Raw genomic sequence first — 25,575 nt, 5'->3', positions numbered from 1 at the left:
GCTTCCTCACCCTTTCTCCTTTTAGATTAAGTCCTCTCTAGTTTGTAATGGAGGGGTGAGGTCTTCACATGCAGTGCACTTATGTGGTACACTGCTCCTCTATGATAGACGTAGTTATAATTCCTTTACTCTTTTCTGCTGATGACCTTTTAAAGCAGTGTAATTAGAATAAGTTGTGGTTATTGTATCAGAATGTGCATCCCATGGGCCAACAAGGCAGCACATTAATTCTCTGCATCACCCACTCGGTGTGCAGTGCTATCAGCACAAAGATATTATTCTTTGTAATTACATAAAGAAAGGGTCTATTTAGTGTTAAGTGACCTTTCCATGACTGATCAGTCTTTGCCACCAGTGAAGTAGAAACGTACATCATTAAAATGTGCGTAAACAGGAAACCCTTCTAAATCTTAAACTATCCTAAGCAGGACTTTCTCTGAAAGAGGAAATGGCTGTTGGGCCCTTCACTAAAGATTGACACAATCAAAAAGAAAAAAAAAAACCAACCCCAGTTTTAATATATAAACAAATTGAGTATAATTAAATTGAAATAATGCATAAGCATACTTTACAGGGAAAGGATGCCGTGTCTCTGTTTCATAATTTTAAATCATACCACAGGAAAACATCCTTAAGAACAAGAATACTTGGGTTAAAATTTAAAGTTTAATAACAAATACATTAGCGAAATTAATACTGCCATGATCAGCTACTATTTCAGAATTGTTTCCGAGATGTCACACACTTTATTTAAGTCACGTACTTTAATTTGGAGTGTTTCATTGGAAATACAGTTAGGGGGCGCTGCTTCTCTCTTGCTCTTCATGTTTGTTCCCCATTTGTTTCTGTAACCAGCTAGTTGGAATGCCTAAGGATATGGTTCTCAACCCGTGGGTCACCACCCCCCACAACCTGTTTGGGAGCCAAAAGGGTCACCCAAGGCCATCTGAAAAAAATATTTAAATTATGATTCCTAACAGTAGTGTGTACAGCTGTATAGTAACAATGAAATAATCTTATGGCTGTGGGTTGCCACAATATGAGGAGCTTTGTATTAAAGGGCTGCAACTTTAGAAAGGCCGAAACCCTTTGCTCTGAAGGAATCTCTAGTACAAGAGAAAATTTGATCACGTAGAAATTTAATGCCTAACTTAAGCTGGGAGAATGGTTCAGCTGGTAGAACATATGTCTAGCATGCAGGAAAACCCAAGTTGAATCCACAGCACTGTGCAAAACTAGCCACGATATTCCACAACTTTAATCCCAGCACTTGGGAGGTAGAGATCAAAACCTGCACTTCATCCTTCACTCCATGGTGAGTTCAAAGCCTGCCTGGGATACATGAGACTGTCTCACAGCAAACACATAGTATAAGAGAAACTCTTGTAAGTGTCCTTAGCTGTTCCTATAGAGGAAAATGTTCCTTTTGAACACATACCCTCGTTAATTGAGTGCTTCTGAGTATTTATTAAATGTCTCTATTTCTGGACTGAGGTTTCCTGTTGAGAACATACGCAGAGTCCAACATGTGGACTATATTTGGAAATCCATTAAAAAGCTGACCCTTTGCTCAATGTTTGCTCATTACTTTGCCCAGAGCTGGTCTATCATAGCAGTACTCAGTGTGTCTATAGATTCTGCCTTTAACAGCCTGATCTAATGACATTATCTCTGTGAATGGCTCCAACTCCTTATCTGATGGAAAGCTCCTACTCTGAAACTGTATTTTTCCATGTGGTATTATTTATAGTCCCTGGCCAGACACATACAATGAAAAGAAATGTAAAGACAAGGAACAGATATAATTAACGTGAAACAGTCACAAATCCCAAGTAACATATCAGTTGCAAGAGGCAATGTGATAGTGGTCATTAGAAATGTTTAATAAATCAAACAGGAAATCATCTACAACGTAACCTAGTTGGGAAGCTAGGATGAGGAGTTCCTTTTGAGTGCTGGAGGAGCATAGTTACAGAAACCCTGACCTTGAAGTCTGGCAGGGAGAGCTCTGCCTGGCCAGCTCCTAATACAAGCTTCCCCCAGCAGTTTCTCTTCCAGGATCTGAATTTATCACTTGCCCACTAAGTGTTTGTTGTATTTTTTTAATTAATGATTTAATATAGAACATATTGTCAAAAACCATCATTGCAGACTTTGAGGCATACAACAACCTTGATGCTGAGGGCTGATTTGTTCACTTGCAAATCAAGAATGTTCTTTTAAGACTAATTATCACAGAACTCAAGTTGGACAAGAGACTGGTTACCATGGCAGCACAGACAAGGAAGTTGGTCCTGGGAGAGTTAAAACAGTTATTTACTCCTCTGAGGCTTCAGGGTATCGACACATATCACTCTTACAGGCTTGCTCCTCTGGAACCCTGGGGAGAACTCCTGCTTTCTGTAGTAATTGGCATATAGATTTTAAGGGGGTAGCTATGCAATAATGCCTCTGTGCACACAGTAGGTGGTGCATCTAATAAAGCCTATATAGTCCATCTCCACTGTACTGTTGGAGAATTGGCATATGTTTTTGAACATTTGTCTTCACTGTGCATGTGCATTGGTGAAGTTGAGCATATCCAGGGTGCTATGGCTGTAGCCTAATGCATGTTCACCAAAAAGAGCACTTCTGAGGTGAGTATTCATAGCAAGCTGGAGACCCAGTCCTCAGACTTATTTACTCAGAAGCCTGTATCTGCACATCCTATGAAATCAGTCTTAGTCATTATGTTTACTTCAATGGCATCAAAATGTCACTAAAAGACTGGGTTGATGGTTCATGCAATAAAAGGCTTGCCTCATAAGCATAAAGACTTGAGTTCAATTCCCAGAACCCACATTTTTAAAAGCCAGTATTACTGTAATCCCAGTTCTAGGGAGAAGAAGACAGGCAGATCCTTTGGGGCTTGCTGGCCAACCAGCCTACCTTGTCTGGTGAGCCCCAGGCCAGAGAGAACTAAAAAGCAAAGAAGGTAGATGATACCTAAGAAACATACCTGGAATTGTTGTTCTCATACACGTACACACTTATGAACACATGCATATGCACTCAAATGCACATTTATGCACTTCCAAACTCCAAAACCCCATTTACCCAAAGTTCTCCTGTGTGCCAATCACCAACCTATTTCCAAGAAGTTTGGAGATCCATGCAGATGCAGATGCAGATTAGGTGGTACAAAATTGATAGTGTTTAGTCACTTTTCTATTACTCTGACAATCACCAAAAGAGAAATAGCTTAAAGAAGGAAAGACTATTTTTGGCTCCCAGATTCAGAAACTTCGATCCATATTTAGCCCATTTCTATTGCTTCTGGACTGCAGTTAGGCAGAACAACATGGTGGCAATACATAGAGGAGGGAAGGTACTTGCCTCATATCAGCCAGAAAACAGAAACAAATGTCTGGGACACAACACATCTAGGAAACTCTTATCCCCATGACCTGCTTCCTCTACCTAGGCCTCAACTAGTTCTACCTGCTGGAGACCAAGTCTTCAACACATGGACCTAAGGAAACTGTCCATATCAAAACTAGATCAGACTACGTAGTGCCTCGGCTTCTGTGGGGCCACAACTCTTAAAACCTCAGAACTTGCAACTGATCCTGAGTTACAGCACTATCCATCAGTGGGGTGGAGTGGGGAAGGGGCTGTGTGGGTGTCCTTCATTGCTTGTGCCATCAGCAATACCTTAAATACCAATGGACTGCAGAACATGTAACGTATCTATGTGAATCTAATTCACAAGTTATATAACAATGCCCAAAAAACCCTAAAGGGGCCACGAAAACATTTCCCTTGATTCTCAAATTTGCTCAAGTGTATGCCAGTCCACGTGGCAGAGTGACTTTGATCCTAGGGCCACTATACATCTCCTACACTGGTTTGCTCTTCTGCTCTTCTCATCCTAGCCTGGAGCCCCTACCGAGTGCTATCATAGCATAATCTTTTTAATCCCTAGATTAGCCACAGAGCTGGGACCATAGAATCAACTTAGTAAAGGTTTGTAGAACAAGCAGATGAATGAACAAATAGATAAGAGAAAAGCTAGTAAGCATGAGGGAGTAAAATTTGTCAACAAATACTAATGATACAACTTTAATGTTCTGGTGTTTTCTGAGGAGAATACATTCTTCAGACGTGGGGTTAAAATTGGAATGGTATGGTCTATGTGCACATAGCAGTTGCTTCCATTCGAGTGCATGGGAGAAGTAAGGAGCAGTCAGAAGCAAACTTAATAAGCAAGAATCAAATGACAGCTACATCATCAGGAAAGATCAGAAGAGACAGCAGCAGATAATTAATAATTATATCGGAAAAGGAGATTTTGAATTAGAAGTGGGTCAGGATATGACAACTCTGTTAGAGTACATACTGATAGAATCTGGCCCCTCTGCCCAGAGAGCCAGATCAGAGTACTTATATTAAACATCATCGAGGACATGGATAACACATGATGACATGATTTATTTTATAACAACCTTTAAGGCAAACTTGTAGGTTTTCTACATGTATGCTTACAATGCAAATCTTTTAACCAAAGCCATTTTCTAGTTTGAGTCACATGTTTCTTTTATCATCTCCTTCATGTCTAGTCCATCTTTAAAGTACAATTTTTGGGAATTGAGGCTTTCTCCAGGGTTTGACTTTTATTGGCCTCTATGGTATAATTTCAAGGCTGCATTCAACCATTATCTCAAATTCTTCAATCTTCTGGTTGGAAAGCTCATGATCTAGGACTTACCAGTGAATATCTCATTTCTAATCAAAGCACAGCACGGGATATATAATGTCATAAATAAAATATCACAAAGCAATGGATTATATATACCCAGCAAGCTCATAGTGAATTATAGTGAGTTATAGGGGCCAAAGTTCTCTTTCTCTCAGTGGCCTACTTTACCTGTGGAAACAAACCTCGAGCATGACAGATTACAGGGCAAATGTGGACTGAGCAGAAGGGAGCTTAGTGATTCGTCTCCATTGTTGGATGTCATTAGGTTTTGAGAAGACAATGCTGCAACGTTTGTAAGGGTGCTGGCTCATATGGTGGTACATTGCACTTGTTGGTATGTGATCCACTGCCAGTATGTCCTGATCAAAGGTCAGGGACTCCACTTAAAAGCTTTGTAGTGTTGTGCATGATATTGGTGCATTGGTTGTTCTGGTCCTAACAATAATCAAAACTTCATTGTGTAATGTGACCATTTATGATGTTCAGGGCTCTATGACACAAAAATTGGATAGGGTATAAGAGGAATGGATTGTCTCTGTATCTCAATTCTAGACCATCAGCTCTATGGTGTCTAAAAAATTTAGACACTGGGCTCTGGATCTTTCTCTAGATATCTCATTCACTGACAATTGATGTCAAGACTCTTCATTGACCCACTGACATATAGTCTCCCTCTGTGATCTAGATCTCTTACTAAACAGTAGTCACTGCAAGACCAAATGTCCTGAATGAGAAGGCCAAACAGAAGTTATATATACCCAACTATGTTATCTATGAACTAGTTAAAAAGTCACAGCATTATTTCTACAATATTTGACTGGCTGGATAAACCACAAATATATTAAGCAACTATGAAAGGAACAAATAGATTTGACCTGTATATGGAATGACTAGCTTTTTTAAAAAAGCATATTTGACTAAAAATATTATTGTGGCCATTTTCCAAAACTATGAATTTCCCTATTTAATGTCTCATTGTTCTGACTCCCTTTTCTGTAAAGCACGAATACTAACATCTCATACAGTTGCTCAGAGGGAAAATTCAGTAAACACAACCTTGTTAGGATACGCCATCTTTCTAGTAGGCACTGGAAAGTTAAATGCTACACTAGGTTTCCATTGTCCTATCTGAATTTTTATTTTCTTATTGCATCACACATCTGGTTAGAATAAAATTTGAGCATGCTGGGTAGGATATTTTCTCACTGAAGTAACTGTTGGACTCTTCTTTATTGTGTGTGGAATTCATAAATCAATGCATATGTTCAACCTAGTCCAGCTTTGTGTATAACTATCAGCAGGAGAGGTGAAATGCTATTCACAGGTTGGTCCAGAAGGTGCACACTTCTCCCAGTGCCATGCCCTATACCCACTTATCCTACAGGAAAGGAATGAAAAGAGGAAATAATGAGAAGATTAAACTGAGAATGAAGATAAAGTCCAATATCAAATCCACCATTTAAAGAGTAAGGAAAACTCAATGAGAAACAAAATAAGACTGTTTAGAAAATTTGGAGTCTTGATTTGTCTTCTTTTTACAGGATTTCTATGAGTCGACGAGAAAAGTGTTTTTCTGTAGGAATACTTTAAGTACCACAGGCCTAGCAAGTAATTCCCCCTGACAACAAAAGCTATATATAACTTCAACTGTTTTGAAAAACCCCAAGCTCTAAATAACAGCAGCTAAAGCCAGGCAATGCACATATCCCTGAAAAAAAATCTGAAGTGTAAAACCTTATTGTGCCGTATCCTGTCGTACTGAATAATTTTTTCACTCATATAGAGTGGAAATAATTTACGTGAATCTTTACCATTATAGTAGCTTGTAGTGTCACAAAGGCTATCACGCAGGAGTTAGCAAATAAAATATATGGTTCTAAAATGGAAAATATAGGCCGTGTCTAGGTGATGTTATGTTAATTCTTCATTTGTCTACTATACATTCATCCTCCCTTTCATTCATTCCTTCATCTATCCATATATTCATGTATCCATTCACCCATCAATTCATTCACCCATCCATCTGACTAGCAATCCACTAATATTTCTCCTACGATTCTTGCATTTGTCCATTCATTTATTTATAATATACCTATACCTAGTTGCATCAGCTATTCTGAGAAACACCTTTTGTCTGAACAAGTTACTAGTCCCAGCACTCATGAAACTTACAAAGTAGCTTCTACTCAGCTCCTCATTGATATATTTAATTTCCTGTTATAATACTAGGAGAAGAAACTGTCATATTTCCTAATCATCAAAGATTAACAAATGATTTTAGATATCATATTACACTAAATGTTTACTTATTAAATTATGAAAGTGATCAGCAGGTATTAATGAATCTCCTCTCTATCAGCACTCACTCCCAATGTTAATCATTTCAATCATTCTTAATAATGAGAACCAAATAAATAACAAGTATAATATTTAAATATACTATTTTGAATAAATTTAGTATATATGTAAACCAAAGTAAAAAAAAAAAACACCTAGAATGCAGCAGTCTAATTATGTATTTATACAGTTTGTTAATAAATTTTTCCCACAATACCACAAAATTCTTATGACATACTATCAAGTCTGAGCAACTAAATAAAATGTCTTGAATAAATAACTGAATGAGAAAAATAAATGAATGAGTGAATTAGTTAATGTTACAAGCCAATGTGAACCCACAGAGTTTCACACCCAAGGATGTCCTCTGATATACACAAACATGCCGTCACACGCATGTACCTGAATGCACACATACACAAAATTCATATTCAGTGATTCAGACTAGCAAATAAACAAACAAAAAACTTAAGTGGCCTTATCTTGACAGCACTTATCAGGTTTTCAATCCAACAAACTGAGAGATCCTAATGAATGTTTAGGTATCAAAATGCATGACAGTTATCATTTAAAAAGTGACTCCACCAAAAAAAGTGACTCCACCAAATGAAAATATTCACAAACTTTGTAATGCTAAGGAAATACAATTCTATGTAAGCACAGGTCAGTTTACAAGATGCAGTATCCCAATACTTTGAATAATCACACCAGAATTAGGACAAGGATATGTGAGATGTATTGCACTTCATCATTTTGGCTTCCTGAAGAACACCCATGACAGTGTTTATCACTCCTGATCAATAGGGAGATCAGGACTCCATGAGAAATATGTCTGCTGGCCTTAATAAATCTTTAGGTGTATAAATACAGAAATATTTGTACAGGCAGTTTTCTGCTGAATTACATTTTCCTGTTCAGATTCTCATACCATCTATGATTTCTAACAGCAAAACCAAAGGTTTGATGAGAGAGTGCCTTTCACACAGGAATGCTTTAATTATTTTACACTAGTTATTTTATATCTAATAGTTTAATCACCATGGTTAATCTCTTTATGGGTCTCAAAACATTTTCAGCCAGGTGAATTATATATTAGATCAAGTGTTGTTAATTCAGAATAGATTCACACCAAAGGAATGATTAGATTAACATGTTTGAAAATATTAAAGTCTGTTAGTAAATTTTAGTTTCTGAAGCATCTAAGAGCAAACTTCTTTTAATAATTTTATTACATTTTACTTTTTTAGTGGTGTGTGTGTGTGTGTGTGTGTGTGTGTGTGTGTGTGTGTGTGTGTGTGCAAATGCCCATGCATGAGCAGAGGTCAGAGCACAAGCACAGATGTGGTTCCTCTGAAGCCATCTCTTAGTTTCATGAAATGGATCTCTCACTGGGTCTAGAGCTTCCAGCTCACTAGTCTAGACTATAATCTCTGCCTCCTCAGTGCTGAGATTATAACTGTTTCCCACAAAGCTTGGCTGTTTTTTTTTTAATTGAGATTTATTTGTCCTGTGTTCTGTGTGATTTTTTTGGCTGTGTGTATGCATGTGCTCCATGTACATGTCTGGTACTTGGATAGGGCAAAACAGAGCACTGGGACTCCTGGAACTGGAGTTATAGATTACTGTGAATCACCATGTGGATGCTGGGAATTGAATCCTAGCCCTCTCCAAGAGCAACAGTGCTCTTAACTACTGAGCCATCTTTCCAGCCCCACATCTTCTAGATTAAACCACTCCTCCCAACTCTTATCACAAAGTCAAGTACATAGTAGGTTCTTAATTCTGCTTACTTACTGGTATAAGGTATACCTCTACAGAAGCCTGACTTTTTGCATGGCTTTTAAGATGGGTCCTGAAGATGGGACAGTCCTCCTGTTTGCATGACAAACACTTTACAAACTGAGCTATTCCCAATCCTCTTCTCTGTTTCTGAGAAAGTTTTCTGAGTGTCAACACCCAAATCCTATAGACAGAAGTGTTTTCAACCCATTTGAGCACAGGAACATGTGAAAGGGACCCATGTGGGGAACAGGAAGAAAGCTTCAGGGGTGCGGAGTGGTGTCTCCTAGGGCAGCTTGGTCACTGGGTTGACAGAGAAGTCCTTAAAAGGTAGGTGCACTCAGAGCAATCACGGGTCATTGTTCAAAAACAAATAAGTAGAGCAAGCTAAATCCCTGCATCCAAAATGAGTATAGCTAAGGAGCTTGTCGGTGTCAAAGCACACATTTTCCATTGTTTTGTTTATCTATACATTATGTATTAGAATATTTTTGAGTATTTTAAAAATATAAACATTCAAACAGATTTGCATGATTTTAACTTATATGTGTCTGTGTGTAAATATACAAATGCACATATATATATTAATACATTTTTTCTTCTAGCAATGTCAAGATGATTTACTGGAAGAAAACCTGCGTTTAGCCAAAGAGTATCAAAGCACACAGCTTATTTTCTTAAAAGAGAAAGAATCTTACTTCAATGGATATGACAGACTGCTATCACTCAATTTTTCTCTTTCTGATAAGAAAAAGGTATTGACTTTTTATTTTACTTTTTATTAAATTATTTTATTTATTTACATTCCAAATATCCCCCCCTCCTGCTCCCTTCTACTGGAGTTCTTCACCCCATCCGCCTTCCCTTTGCCTCTGAGAGAGTGTTCTACATGCACCCACCCCTACCTATCCTCACCAGCATCTCCCTTCCCTGGGGAATGAAGATTCTACAGGACTCCCACTGAATCCAGACAAGGCAATTGTCTGCTACATATGTAGCTGTGGCCATGGACCAGTCCATGTATGTTCTTTGGTTGGTGGCTTAGTCTCTGAGGGGTCCTGTTAGTTGATAATGTTGTTCTTTTTATGGGGTTGCAATTTCCTTCAGCTCTTTCAGTCCTTTCCATGACTCTTCCACAGGGGTCCCCGACCAAGTCCAAAGCTTAGCTGTAAGTATCTGCATCTGTCTCAGCCAGCTGCTGGTAGAGCTTCTCAGAGGACAGCCCAGCTAGGCTCCTGTCTGCAAGCACAACATGGTTTCAGTAATAGTGTCAGATTTAGTGACAGCACAAGGGATGGATCCCATGTTGGGCCAGTCACTGGATGGCCTTTCCTTAAATCTGTGCTCCATTTGTGTACCTGCATTTACTTTAGACAGGAACAATTCAGGGTCAAAAATTTTGAAGATGGGTCGGTATCCCATGCCTCAACTGGAGTCCATGTCTATCTATTGGGGCTGTTCTCTTCAGGTTGCATTTCCCCAGTGTTTGGGCATTTTGGCTAATATCATTCCCACTGAGTTCTGGGAGCCTCTCATTTCCCAGGTCTCTGGGACTTTCTAGAGCTCCCCCCTCCCATGTCCACCTCCACACTGCTGCATATTTCTATTCATTCTCCTGGCCCTCTGGGCTTCTTTCCTGTCTCACACCCCCATACCTGATCCTGGCCCCCATTTCCTCTCACAGTCCCCTCTCCCACCCAGATCCCTCCATCCCTCTGCCTCCCATGATTATTTTGCTCTCCCTTCTAAGTGGGATTGAAGTATCCTCACTTGGACCTTCCCTCTTGTTAAGCTTCATAAGGTCTGTGAGTTGTATCATGGGTATTGTGAACTTTTTAGCTAATATCCAGTTATCCATGAGTACTTCCCATGCATGTCATTTTGGGTCTGAGTTACTTCACTTGGGATGATATTTTCTAAGTCTATCCATTTACCTGCCAAGTTCATGACATCCTGGTTTTTAATAGCTGAATAGTATACCGTTGTGTAAATGAACCATATTTGTTGCATCCATTCTTCAGATGAGGGGCATCTGGGTTGTTTCCAGCTTCTGGCTATTACAAATAAGGCTGCTTTGAGCATACTGGAGCACATGTCCTTGTGGTATGGAGGAATATCTTTTGGGTATATGCCCAGAACTATTTCCAGTTTTCTAAGGAACTGCCACATTGATTTCCAGAGTGGTTGTTCCAGTTTACAATCCCACCAGCAATGGGGTTGTGTTCCTCTTTCTCTACATCCTTGCCAGCATGCGCTGTCACTTGAGTTTTTGAACCTAGACATTCTAATTGGTGTGAAGTGGAATCTCAAGGTTGTTTTGATTGGTAGTCACCTAATGACTAAGGATGCTGAAGATTTCTTTAGGTGCTTCTAGGCCATTCAAAATTTCTCTGTTGATAATTCTTTGTTTAGCTCTGTACCCCATTTTTAGAATTTTTTTATCTGAAGTCTAACTTCTTGAAATCTTTGTACATTTTAGATATTAGCCCTCTATAGGATGTAGGGTTGGTGAAGATCTTTTCCCAATTTGTAGGTTGACATTTTGTCCTATTAACATTTTGTCCTTTGTCTTAAAAAGAAGTTTTTAAGTTTCATGAGGTCCAATTTGTAAATTGTTGATCGTAAAGCCTGAGCCATTGGTGTTCTGTTCAAGAAATTTTCCCCTGTGCCAATGCATTCAAAGCTATTTCCCATTCCCTCTTCTATTAGATTCAGTATATCTGGTTTTATGTTGAGGTCCTTAACCCACTTGGACTTGAGCTTTATACAAGGTGATAAATATGGATCAATTTGAATTCTTCTACATGCAGACATTCAGCACCATTTTTTGAAGATGCTTTCTTTTTTTTCTACAGTATGGTCTTGGCTTCTTTGTCAAAGATCAAGTCTCCATAGGTGTGTGGATTTATTTCTGAGTCTTCAGTTCTATTCCATTGATCAATCTGTCTGTCTCTGAACCAATACAATGCTGTTTTTATAACAATTGCTTGATAGTACAGCTTGAAGTCAGGGATGGTGATTTCCCCCAGAAATGCTTTTACTATTGAGAATTGGTTTTGCTATCCTGGTTTTTTTTTTTCCACATGAAGTTGAAAATTGCTCTTTCAGTGTCTGTGAATAATTGAGTTGTAATCTTGATGGGGATTGCATTGAAGCTATAGATTGCTTTTGATAAGATGGCCATTTTTACTATGTGAATCCTACCAATTCATGAGCATGGGAGATCTTGTCATCTTCTGAGGTCTTCTTCAATTTCTTTGGAATTGAGGTCCTTGTCATGCAGATCTTTCACTTGCTTAAATAGAGTTACAGCAAGATATTTTATATTATTTGTAACTATGTGAAGGCTGTTGTTTCCCTAAATTCTTTCCCTGCTCATTTATCATTGTATTAAGAAGGCCTATTGATTTGTTTGAGGTAAATTTATATCCAATCACTTTGCTGAACTTGTTTATCAGCTGTAGGAGTTCTCTATTAGAATTTTTGAGGTCATTAATGCATATTATCAAATCATGTACAAATACTGTTACCTTGACATCTTCCATTCCAATTTGTATTCCTTTGATTTCCTATTTTTGTCTAATTGCTCTAGCCAGACCTTTGAGTACTATACTGAGTAGATATGAAGAGAGTGGACAGACTTGCCCATGATTTTACTTGGATTGCTTCAAGTGTCCTATCCCATCTCCTTTGAGAATTTTTGGTTGAAACTCTATTTTATTGGATATTCAAATAGCTATTCCAGCTTGTTTCTTGGGACCACTTGCTTGGAAAACCTTTTCCAGTCTTTTACTCGGAGGTAGCTAGTGTCTGTATTTGTTACTGAGCTGTTTTTCTTGTATGCAGCAAAATGCTGGATCCTGTTTCTGTATCCAGTTTGTTAGCCTATGTCTTTTGTTGAGGAATTGAGTCTGTTGCTGTTGAGAGATATAAAAAACCAGTGATTGTTAGTTCCTGTTATTTTTGTTGTTGGAGGTGATGTTATATATGTGTGAGATTCTCTTCCTTTGGGTTTGTTGTGAGATGATTAATTTCTTGTGTTTTCTTGGCTCTAGTTACACTTCTTGCATTGGAATTTTCCTTCTAGTATCCTCCGTAGTGCTGGATTAGTAGAAAATATTGTTTACATTTGGTTTTGTCATGGAATGTGTTTATTTATGTTAATTTAGAGTTTTTCTGGGTATAATAACCTAGACTGGCATTTGTGGTCTCTTTGAGTCTGCATGATCTCTGTCCAGGATCATTTAGCTTTTAGATTCTCTATTGAGAAGTCTGGTGTAATTCTGATAGGTCTGCCTTTGTATGTTACTTGGCCATTTTCCCTTATAGCTTTTAATATTCTTTCTTTGTTCTGTGCATTTAGTGTTTTGATTATAATGTGACAGGAGGATTTTTTTCTGGTCCAATCTATTTGGTGTTCTGTAGGCTTCTGGTACATTTATAGACATTTCTTTCTTTAGGTTAGACAAGGTTTCTTTTATGATTTTGTTGAAGATGTTTTATGGCCCTAGAAACTGGGATATTTCATTCTCTTTTATTCCTGTTATTCTTGGGTTTGGTCTTTTCATTGTCTCCTGAATATCCTAGGTTAGAGAGTTTTTAAACTTTGTACTTTCTTTGACCATTGTGTCAATATCTTCTATGGTAACTTCTATGCCTGAGATACTCTCTTCTATCTCTTGTATTGACTTTTTATTTAAAAAATTAATTATATATCATATGTGTGACCTTCAAAAAGTAAAATTCAGTGTGGAGGTCTCAAATAGAAGTCTAGACATTCTATCACAAAAATGATATGGTTTCTTCTCTTAATGTTTTATTTCATATTTAATGTGATATTTCATAACTAAGTGATACTGATGTTAGGAATTGAATTTTAGAAGATATTTAAAATGCAAACATTCTTTGTTTTTAATCCTCTTGCTAATATTTATTTACATTTAATTATTATGATCATCAATCATAATTATTTATTTAGTTTGTAAATGTACATATGGTATTATATACTTATAGTTCTAATTCTAACTGTACTTTGTATGATGTGTCTCTAAACCTTCTTTTTGATATATATTTGGATTTTTATCTCCACACTAAGACTGAAGCTACTTTGTACATTTGCAGTTACAGCTGACTGTTTCTCATTACTTGAGATTGTAGGAAATCCTACTTCTATTTGTAAGCACTTCTGTTGTGGTAAAAGAAGAAAAGTAAAAGTTCATGAATCAAAAGGAAGATAGATTAAAAATGGAGCAAAGCTGTATTGTAAGAGTAACACAATATAGTCACTATACATATATTACCCAGACATTTAGAAACAATACATGATAGTTTTCCTTCAAACCTTTGGCCTTGGGATTCAGTTTTCAAAAATTAAAGGAATAGTAATAATTTAACAACTTACCTAGGCCTAAGGAGTATAGTTAATGAGTCTTTCTTCCTATTGGCATTACCCATACGGGTATGCTATAAGTTGCAGTTTAAAACTCCAGTTCGGCTTTCAGAATGTTTGAGAAGGTAGACAGCAGGGACTGGAGCAAAAGTTTCATCAGACAGTATTGAAAAGATTCCTTGTTGGTTATTTACTTTTTTGAATCTCAATTTTTCTCAGTTATAAATTAAAATTTACCTCGCAAGATAATAGATTAGTAACAAAATAAAAGGGAAATCACAATAAGTTATTCTAAAATAAAAGGAATCTCTGAGGTATTTTTATTGTATTCGTCCGTGTGCCACTAGAAATGTTCTTGTACCGCCGGGCGTGGTGGCGCACGCCTTTAATCCCAGCACTCGGGAGGCAGAGGCAGGCGGATTTCTGAGTTCGAGGCCAGCCTGGTCTACAAAGTGAGTTCAAGGACAGCCAGGACTACACAGAGAAACCCTGTCTCGAACCCCCCCCCCAAAAAAAAAGAAAAAAATGTTCTTGTTTCTCATACATCCACTCAGATGACTGCTAAGCTTCTGTATGTCCTGAGACAAAGAAAGATGCTCGTTAGAGGGACCTCTTTAGAAATATCCTCTTTGGAAGGATTTTCTTCACAATGAGGTTCTTTTAAAAGGATGTTCAACTGGACAGTGGTGGTGCACGCCTTTAATCCCAGCACTTGGGAGGCAGAAGCAGGCAGATTTCTAAGTTTGAGACCAGCCTGGTCTACAGAGTGAGTTCCAGGACAGGCAGGGCTATGCTATACAGAGAAACCTTGTGTTGAAAAAAAACAAATAAAAAATAAAAAATGAATAAAAAGGATGTTCAGAAGAAGGAGGTTGAAGGACAATTTGGGAGGACCTTTAGAAGGATGCTTAAAGAACCTCTTTGGCAGGACCTCTTTAGAAAGATGCTCCTTAGTAGGACTTCTTTAGAATATGCCTTGTGGCATCTTTAGAAGAATGCTTAAAGTACCTCTTTAGAAGAATGCTCTTTTATCTGCAGTTAAATATACTTATGCTATATTTATGAAAACTTCTTCACCATCAATAGTCATAAGTATAACACAGAAAAAATAAGACAAGAAGAAAACCTTGTACCAAACCTCTACTCCTATACCACCACATATGCTCTTAGTATGTTTCTTTATTATTTGTTTTGTTTTTTCACCTTATCATTATTTTTTACTTTTTTTCCAATCTTATATTTTCCTCTTTTGTGTCTTTCTCATTGAAAATAGATTCTTATCTCGTGCAATACACCCTGACCACAGTTTCCCCTCCCTCTGCTCCTCCCAGCCCCTCCCCACCTACCTCTACCCCAGATCTCTTTTCTTTCTTGTTCCTCCTCCAAAAAGAGCAGGCCTCCAAAAGACAGCAGCCAAAAAGCACAAAATAAGAGACAATAAGACAAGGTGAAATCCCTGCTTTCTTTTCTCTCAGATTCAGTGTTTCTGGTTTTATGTTAAAGTCTTTGATGCTCTTTAGAAGAATTCTCTTTCCATGGATGCTCTTTAAAGGGTACTCTTTTACAAACTTGTATTGAAATGGTCACTGAAGGTTGCAGATAAAGAAATAAGTGGGTTTGGAAAACATTTGAATGCACAGCAATCTGATCATATCTTAGTGTTCTCAAAACATTCTTCAAGATTAAGTGTCTCTCTATATGGATAATTTGTCAATCTCTTCATGAATGTTTGCATTGCTATTTAGGTCAAGTATCTTACATGTGTTTCTAGTCTCTGGGAAGGAAAAAGCAATACTTAACATACTGCTTGTCTTTCTTTAATCAAGGGGAGAATATATGGTCATTTAAACAGTGACAGGTGACACAGATAGCATTAGTGTGTTGGGTAGCTTTATGCCAAGTTGACACAAGCTTTTTTTTTTTTTTTTTTTTTGGTTTTTCGAGACAGGGTTTCTCTGTGTAGCCCTGGCTGTCCTGGCACTCTGTAGACCAGGCTGGCCTCGAACTCAGAAATCCGCCTGCCTCTGCCTCCCGAGTGCTGGGAATAAAGGCGTGCCCCACCACGCCCAGCGACACAAGCTTTGGAAGAAGGAACATCAACTGAAAACTGTCTCTACCAGTTTGGCCTGTAGTTAAGCCTATGGTACATTTTTCTTTTTGATTGTGAAAAGGGCCAGATCAGTTCAGGGAGTGCCATCTCTGTGCTGGTATTCCTGGGTACTATACGAATGTAGTATGAGCAAGCCATTAGGGTAAACCCAGAAAGCAATACTCATCCATGGCCTATTCTTCAGTTCCTGCCTCCGGGTTCCTGTCATGTTTGAGATCTTGCCCTGACTTTCCTGGAGGATGGACCTTAACTCTGAGATGAAATGAACCCTTTCTCCCCTTGTTGCTTTTCTTCGTGTCATTTTATCAGAACAACAGAAATCACAGCGAAGACACCTAGTATACAGTTTCCATAGTAAGAGTATTCTCTTCACAATTTTTATTGAATTAAAGTAGCTCTTGGTACAGGATACAGGAGCCAGACTTTGATTAGAGCAGGCAGGCAGGGGCCACTGCTAGGCATTGGCTTCGATTTGTGATCCCTCAAACGAATCCTTCTCAGCTCACCTGTTTGAGGAAACTTTCAAGATTTATCTGTACTTTCAGCCATTTTTCATTCCCATCCTTCAGCAATGGAGGTCATTAAGTGCATGCTGCCCTTGTCAGTGTCATGTAGGATCAATTTGCTGCGATGGACAGAGAGGCCATATTGATGCTGTTAATCTGTCAGTGAGAAATCGTATGTCATTAGTGTCTAATGCGCCACTTACAGGATGGAATCTGGCCATCAGAAACAAGACAACCCTTTAATATTTTAGTCCACTTCTCTGGTACCACAGCCTTTCCTATATATAGGGGATTAGTCCTCTACCTATCCTAGTTTGGAGTACAGGAATCCAATGGTTAATCTTATAAATTTTGTGTAACCCTTTTCTGTTTTCTGATGAATTTCTTTCACTCTGAACCTGAATTGTTTTTGTCATAATAACCAATTGTATTTTAATAATTATGATTCTTAAGGGATATTATTTTCCCTACAATGATTTTGTACTTTTATACCTTTTTTTGTACTTGTAGACCAAACATAGCAAAGCCTGATGGAAGAATAAATCAAATTAAGGATAATGTTTCCTTCCTTACCATAATTTTGCACAGAGACGTTTCAAATGTTACAGCACTACAGCATTGCTCTCGGTGGTGTTATTATGTCTGTTTATTTGGATATGTAGCTTTATACCCCAGGGCTTTTCAAAATATCAGTGCTGGGTCTTTTCCCCTTTAAACCACAGAAAGAGGCAAAGGCAATTATGCTAAATTCTTATTTGCCCCATTCATGGGCAATGATAGAATCAAATCCAATATAAAATTTCTCAGATGTCAAAATTAAAGCTAACACTAGAAAAAAATTAAGAAAAATAAATCCGAAAGCATGTTTCGTTTCTATGTAAATCTGTGGATTTTCATCTTTTTCTTAGGTAGATTTCAAGTACATTTTTGAATTTTCTCTTTAAAACTGCAGTAACATGTCTAGGAAATGATGCCTTTGTTTCTAGTGCTGTCTAAAATTCTTTAGCCCACAAAGAAAGGTAAGTTAGGCTGTTGTGCAAATAGTGATGCAGTCTGCTGGCAGACAACAAGATTGCTCCCAGAATTGGTTTTAAAAATATGTTTAATTCTTTCTGAAAACATTCATAAAGTTTAACCCCTTCCCACAGAAAATCCTAGTGTTTGTAAATGACGGAAATAAAAGCTAGCACTTAATGGGCATTTCTGGGAAACAATTCCCAAATACTTATATCTATCTATCTATCTATCTATCTATCTATCTATCTATCTATCTATCTAAGTGCATGTGTATACGTATGCATGTGTGTGTGTATCTGTGTGTGTGCATAGGCGTGCATGTGTGTGCATGTGTTGCATATGTTTAGGGTGGTAAACATATGTGCTGTGCATTTAGCAGTCATTATGTTTTTAATGCTCTCCATCATAGATTCTTTCCTGTTACCAACTGTCATCATATCCTATTCAGGACGCAGAAGTGAAGCTGTATCTCTTATAATGTAGTCAATGTAGAGGGAGATGGACTGAGATAAAACTCTAGTCTGGGTACCATCTGACCTACCAAGTCTTTAAAAATAACTTCTTTGCTATTGCATAACAATGCTATGTACATCCCATCATAAACCATACATACAAAAGCCACATACGTCTTATGTCTGTGATGTGCAGCTGAAATGAAAGGCTAATGATCACTAATTGTTGCTGTAACTCTATCTGTTTGGACATCCCTTTTCAATGGCCACATTTAATACAGAGGACCACCTATTACATTAGAAGTGATTTAATTTCCATAGAAGTGAGCATCAGCTTCATAATTATAATTTTTAATCTCATGAATTAGAAGCATCCTTCAATAATTTACCTTCCCTTATAAAATATTTTTTTAGATAAGGCATTTTGGAAGCTGTAGGGCCTCAATGACTTAGTACATGCACACACAAGAGGTAAAGTCTCTTTAAGACACAACAATAACTTCGATTTGAGTGTTGTATCCAGTAGACTATGGGTAGCAATGTGCTGAGGTTTGTTTGTTTGTGTGTTTAATAAGCATGGTTATCCTGGCAGTTTTTAAATGAGAGCATCATGTTTAAGTAATGTGGATACAGGGAGCTGAATCTTAGATCAGTGAGAATGGACTCTGGGGGACAGAATATAAAGAACATTTGTTTATTCATTGAATTACTCAAAAGAGTTGTCAGTAACCATCATACTGACAAAGACATATTAGGTGGCTTGGAATAGTTCACCTCATCTCTGCTCTGAGGTTGAACCCAGCTAGACCCTTCTCAGCTGCAGCAGAGATTCCAGGTTCTTTAGCTGCCTCTCTTCATCCCATTGAGAAAGAAATCACACATTTTTACTATTCAGTCTACACTGCAAAGTTTGATTAGGCAGACCTACATTTTTAGTTCTAGATAACATTGTACTCATTATAGATTCCACCACTTTCTCCTGTCCTTTATCAATTGTCAGATATGGTTTCATGTAGTCCTCCCTTGTGAATATTAGAAGTTGCTTTCCTAGGTGCTTTCTGGGCACCCGTTTTATTTCAGATGGAGATACACTTCTTCTGAAGGAAAACTGTAACTCTTTTAATAATTTCTGCTTAAACAGCCACTCAGAGACCATGCCAGGGTCTCCCTTTCTCTGATTCTTAGGACACTGGTAAACACACACACACACATTTTGGCCTCTTTCTCTGAACTCATGCTTACACAATTGTTCTTCAGGAGCTAGCATCATCCAAGGAATATTAGTGAAATTTGTACTGTTTCTAGTCTGTCTGCTGGGATCTCAGCTTGCTCAGGAAATTTTGCAGTGACTGAGACAGGTCTAGCCAGCTGGTATTTGGCTCATTTTCACCCACAACTATTTTCCAGTGTCCAAACCTCACAGGAGAAACAAGGAAAACTTGGAGTCAACATTTGCTTCATCACAAATTTTACATTCATGAAAACTCTGCAAGAAGTTACCCTTAGCAAGAAAGAAACACATCTTCAGGAGTGCCCGCACAGCCCTTGACATCTAGTTATCACCCAGTAGACAGATTACAATGAAGTCACACATGGTAAATGGACAAAATTGACTCCTGCAAATTGTCCTGTGACCTTCACTTGCACACTCTGGTGCACATTTGTGTGTGTGCACACTTCCACACACAACACAAAAATTAAAATGTAATTTTTAAAACTTAGCACCCAATAAGTAAAATGTTCATTGGATCCATCTTCAGTGAGAGGTGTATTTGCTGGTCATTCTTTCCTGACACATTTGCAGTTGCACTTATGATTATCTCTCCTCAAATATTTGGAGCCATATCTCATGAATATTGGTTAATCATCACAGCATGGAAAACAAATGTCCATATGCTGTTTTAGGCTGTTATTCTTTCTGCACAGTCTAACATCATGAATATGAATATATATGTATATCTTCATATTCATTATATATATAAATATATATATATATGGAGATACAGAGAGACACGGAGACAGAGACCCAAAACTGTTATCAATGTCATTATTTGCATACAGATGTTATATAATCCGTACCAGGTTAATGAAATCATTATGGGAAGTAACTTGTTTGCCCTGTGTAAAGAAAGACTTGTGAAATCCCAAAGCAATGAAAAATTGACAAGCAACAGTGCCTTTAAAACAATGGTTTAGTTCTGTTGACATAAACATTTATTATTAGCTGTAAAATATCTGATTATCACAAGATCTAGCCAATGTTCTATCTCTAGCTAGGAGACCTAACTTCACGTTCAGGCAACTTATTCTGTCAGCCTATTCACATACACTTTCTTTTTTTTTTTTTTTGATTTTTAATATTTTTATTACATATTTTCCTCAATTACATTTCCAATGCTATCCCAAAAGTCCCCCATAGCGCCCCCCCACTTCCCTACCCACCCATTCCCATTCTTTTGGCCCTGGCATTCCCCTATATTGGGGCATATAAAGTTTGCAAGTCCAATGGGCCTCTCTTTCCATTGATGGCCGACTAGGCCATCTTTCGATACATATGCAGCTAGAGACAAGAGCTCCGGGGTTCTGGTTAGTACATCATGTTGTTCCAACAATAGGGTTGCAGATCCCTTTAGCTCCTTGGGTACTTTCTCTAGCTTCTCCATTGGGAGCCCTGTGATACATCCAATAGCTGACTGTGAACATCCACTCCTGTGTTTGCTAGGCCCCGGCATCGTCTCACAAGAGACAGCTATATTTGGGTCCTTTCAGCAAAATCTTGCTAGTGTATGCAATGGTGTCAGCGTTTAGAAGCTGATTATGGGATGGATCCCTGGATACGGCAGTCTCTAAATGGTCCATCCTTTCATCACAGCTACGAACTTTGTCTCTGTAACTCCTTCCCTGGGTGTTTTGTTCCCAATTCTAAGAAGGTGCACAGTGTCCACACTTTGGTCTTCATTCTTCTTGAGTTTCATGCGTTTATCAAATTGTATCTTATATCTTGGGTATCCTAAGTTTTGGGCTAATATCCACTTATCAGTGAATACATATTGTGTGAGTTCTTTTGTGATTGTGTTACTTCACTCAAGATGATGCCCTCCAGGTCCATCCATTTGGCTAGGAATTTCATAAATTCATTCTTTTTAATAGCTGAGTAGTACTCCATTGTGTAAATGTACCATAATTTCTGTATCCATTCCTCTGTTGAGGGACATCTGGGTTCTTTCCAGCTTCTGGCTATTATAAATAGGGCTGCTATGAACATAGTGGAGCATGTGTCCTTTTTACCGGTTGGGACATCTGCTAGATATATGCCCAGGAGAGGTATTGCTGGATCCTCCGGTAGTACTATGTCCAATTTTCTGAGGAACCGCCAGACTGATTTCCAGAGTGGTTGTACGAGCTTGCAATCCCACCAACAATGGAGGAGTGTTCCTCTTTCTCCACATCCTCGCCAGCATCTGCTGTCATCTGAATTGTTGATCTTAGCCATTCTGACTGGTCTGAGGTGGAATCTCAGGGTTGTTTTGATTTGCATTTCCCTGATAATTAAGGATGTTGAACATTTTTTTCAGGTGTTTCTCTGCCATTCGGTATTCCTCAGGTGAGAATTCTTTGTTCAGTTCTGAGCCACATTTTTTAATGGGGTTATTTGACTTTCTGGAGTCCACCTTCTTGAGTTCTTTATATATATTGGATATTAGTCCCTTATCTGATTTAGGATAGGTGAAGATCCTTTCCCAATCTGTTGGTGGTTTTTTTGTCTTATTGATGGTGTCTTTAGCCTTGCAGAAGCTTTGTAGTTTCATGAGGTCCCACTTGTCAATTCTCGATCTTACAGCACAAGCCATTACTGTTCTATTCAGGAATTTTTCCCCTGTGCCCATATCTTCAAGGCTTTTCCCCACTTTCTCCTCTATAAGTTTCAGTGTCTCTGGTTTTATGTGAAGTTCCTTGATCCACTTAGACTTGACCTTAGTACAAGGAGATAGGAATGGATCGATTCGCATTCTTCTACATGTTAACAACCAGTTGTGCCAGCACCATTTGTTGAAAATGCTGTCTTTCTTCCACTGGATGTTTTTAGCTCCCTTGTCGAAGATCAAGTGACCATAGGTGTGTGGGTTCATTTCTGGGTCTTCAATTCTATTCCATTGGTCTATTTGTCTGTCACTATACCAGTACCATGCAGTTTTTATCACAATTGCTCTGTAGTAGAGCTTTAGGTCCGGCATGGTGATTCCACCAGAGGTTCTTTTATCCTTGAGAAGAGTTTTTGCTATCCTAGGTTTTTTGTTATTCCAGATGAATTTGCAGATTGCACTTTCTAATTCGTTGAAGAATTGAGTTGGAATTTTGATGGGGATTGCATTGAATCTGTAGATTGCTTTTGGCAAGATAGCCATTTTTACAATGTTGATCCTGCCAATCCATGAGCATGGGAGATCTTTCCATCTTCTGAGATCTTCTAGAATTTCTTTCTTCAGAGACTTGAAGTTTTTATTATACAGATCTTTCACTTCCTTAGTTAGAGTCACGCCAAGATATTTTATATTATTTGTGACTATTGAGAAGGGTGTTGTTTCCCTAATTTCTTTCTCAGCCTGTTTATTCTTTGTGTAGAGAAAGGCCATTGATTTGTTTGAGTTAATTTTATATCCAGCTACTTCACCGAAGCTGTTTATCAGGCTTAGGAGTTCTCTGGTGGAATTTTTAGGGTCACTTATATATACTATCATATCATCTGCAAAAAGTGATATTTTGACTTAATCTTTTCCAATTTGTATCCCTTTGATCTCCTTTTGTTGTCGAATTGCTCTGGCTAGGACTTCAAGTACTATGTTGAATAGGTATAGAGAAAGTGGACAGCCTTGTCTAGTCCCTGATTTTAGAGGGATTGCTTCAAGCTTCTCACCATTTACTTTGATGTTGGCTACTGTTTTGCTGTAGATTGCTTTTATCATGTTTAGGTATGGGCCTTGAATTCCTGATCTTTCCAAGACTTTTATCATGAATGTGTGTTGGATCTTGTCAAATGCTTTTTCCGAATCTAAGGAGATGACCATGTGGTTTTTGTCTTTGAGTTGGTTTATATACTGGATTACGTTGATGGATTTCCGTATATTGAACCATCCCTGCATCCCTGGGATGAAACCTACTTGGTCAGGATGGATGATTGTTTTGATGTGTTCTTGGATTCGGTTAGCAAGAACTTTATTGAGGATTTTTGCATCAATATTCATAAGGGATATTGGTCTGAAGTTTTCTATCTTTGTTGGGTCTTTTTGTGGTTTAGCTATCAGAGTAATTGTGGCTTCATAGAATGAGTTGGGTAGAGTACCTTCTGTTTCTATTTTGTGGAATAGTTTGTGAAGAACTGGGATTAGATCTTCTTTGAAGGTCTGATAGAACTCTGCACTAAACCCATCTGGTCCTGGGCTTTTTTTAGTTGGGAGACTATTAATGACTGCTTCTATTTCTTTGGGGGATATGGGAATGTTTAGATCATTAACCTGATCTTGATTCAACTTTGGTACCTGGTATCTGTCTAGGAACTTCTCCATTTCATCCAGGTTCTCCAGTTTTGTTGAGTATAGCCTTTGGTAGAAGGATCTGATGGTGTTTTGGATGTCTTCAGGATCTGTTGTTATGTCTCCTTTTTCATTTCTGATTTTGTTAATTAGGATGCTTTCCCTGTGCCCTCAAGTGAGTCTGGCTAAGGGTTTATCTATCTTGTTGATTTTCTCAAAGAACCAGCTCCTTGATTGGTTGATTCTTTGAATAGTTTTTCTTGTTTCCACTTGGTTGATTTCACCCCTGAGTTTGATTATTTCCTGCTGTCTACTCCTCTTGGGTGAATTTGCTTCCTTTTGTTCTAGTGCTTTTAGGTATGTTGTCAAGCTGCTAATGTGTGCTCTCTCTAGTTTCTTTTTGGAGGCACTCAGAGCTATGAGTTTTCCTCTTAGAAATGCTTTCATTGCGTCCCATAAGTTTGGGTATGTTGTGGCTTCATTTTCATTGAACTCTAAAAAGTCCTTAATTTCTTTCTTTATTCCTTCCTTGACCAAGGTATCATTGAGAAGAGTGTTGTTCAGTTTCCACGTGAAGGTTGGCTTTCTATTATTTATTTTGTTATTGAAGATCAGCTTTAGTCCATGGTGATCTGATAGGATGCATGGGACACTTTCAATATTTTTGTATCTGTTGAGGCCTGTTTTGTGACCAATTATGTGGTCAATTTTGGAGAAGGTACCATGAGGTGCCGAGAAGAAGGTATATCCTTTTGTTTTAGGATAGAATGTTCTGTAGATATATGCCAGATCCATTTGATTCATAATTTCTCTTAGTTTCTCTGTGTCCCTGTTTAGTTTCTGTTTCCATGATCTGTCCATTGGTGAAAGTGGTGTGTTGAAGTCTCCCACTATTATTGTATGAGGTGCAATGTGTGCTTTGAGATTTGCTAAAGTTTCTTTAATGAATGTGGCTGCCTTTGTATTTGGAGCATAGATATTCAGGATTGATAGTTCCTCTTGGAGGATTTTACCTTTGATGAGTATGAAGTGTCCCTCCCTGTCTTTTTTAATGACTTTGGGTTGGAAGTCAATCTTATCAGATATTAGAATGGCTACTCCAGCTTGTTTCTTCATACCATTTGCTTGGAAAATTGTTTTCCAGCCTTTCATTCTGAGGTAGTGTCTATCTTTTTCTCTGAGATGAGTTTCCTGTAAGCAGCAAAATGTTGGGTCTTGTTTGTGTAGCCAGTTTGTTAGTCTATGTCTTTTTATCGGGAAGTTGAGTCCATTGATATTAAGAGATATTAAGGAAAAGTAATTGTTGTTTCCTGTTATTTTTGTTGTTAAAGTTGGCATTCTGTTCTTGTGGCTGTCTTCTTTTAGGTTTGTTGAGGGATTACCTTCTTGTTGTTTCTAGGGCGTGGTTCCTGTCCTTGTATTGGTTTTTTTCTGTTATTATCCTTTGAAGGGCTGGATTCGTGGAGAGATAATGTGTGAATTTGGCTTTGTCGTGGAATACTTTGGTTTCTCCATCTATGTTAATTGAGAGTTTGGCTGGGTATAGTAGCCTGGGCTGGAATTTGTGTTCTTTTAGTGTCTGTATAACATCCGTCCAGGATCTTCTGGCTTTCATAGTCTCTGGTGAAAAATCTGGTGTAATTCTGATAGGCTTGCCTTTATATGTTACTTGGCCTTTTTCTCTTACTGCTTTTAGTATTCTATCTTTATTTAGAG

At 38.1% G+C, this 25,575-nt stretch overlaps 1 protein-coding gene across 2 annotated transcripts in view; it reads left to right on the top strand.

Moving 5' to 3' along the window:
* Positions 1–25,575, top strand: part of Ccdc178 (coiled-coil domain containing 178) — a 384,989-nt gene that overhangs the window by 257,674 nt on the left and 101,740 nt on the right. The window contains exon 22 of one of the 2 annotated variants that reach the window (XM_085833415.1): positions 9,460–9,609. The exons of the other annotated variant lie outside the window; for it this stretch is intronic. Coding sequence (XP_085689541.1) covers positions 9,460–9,609 — 150 coding nt within the window. The remainder of the gene's footprint in view (positions 1–9,459; positions 9,610–25,575) is intronic. 2 annotated transcript variants of the gene reach the window in all.

Source organism: Mus caroli, unplaced genomic scaffold (assembly GCF_978045245.1).
Source record: "Mus caroli unplaced genomic scaffold, Mus_caroli_1 scaffold_19, whole genome shotgun sequence".
Lineage (NCBI taxonomy): Eukaryota > Metazoa > Chordata > Mammalia > Rodentia > Muridae > Mus > Mus caroli.
The sequence above is the reverse complement of the archived record's forward strand: the minus strand, read 5'-3'. Positions and strand labels throughout refer to the sequence as shown.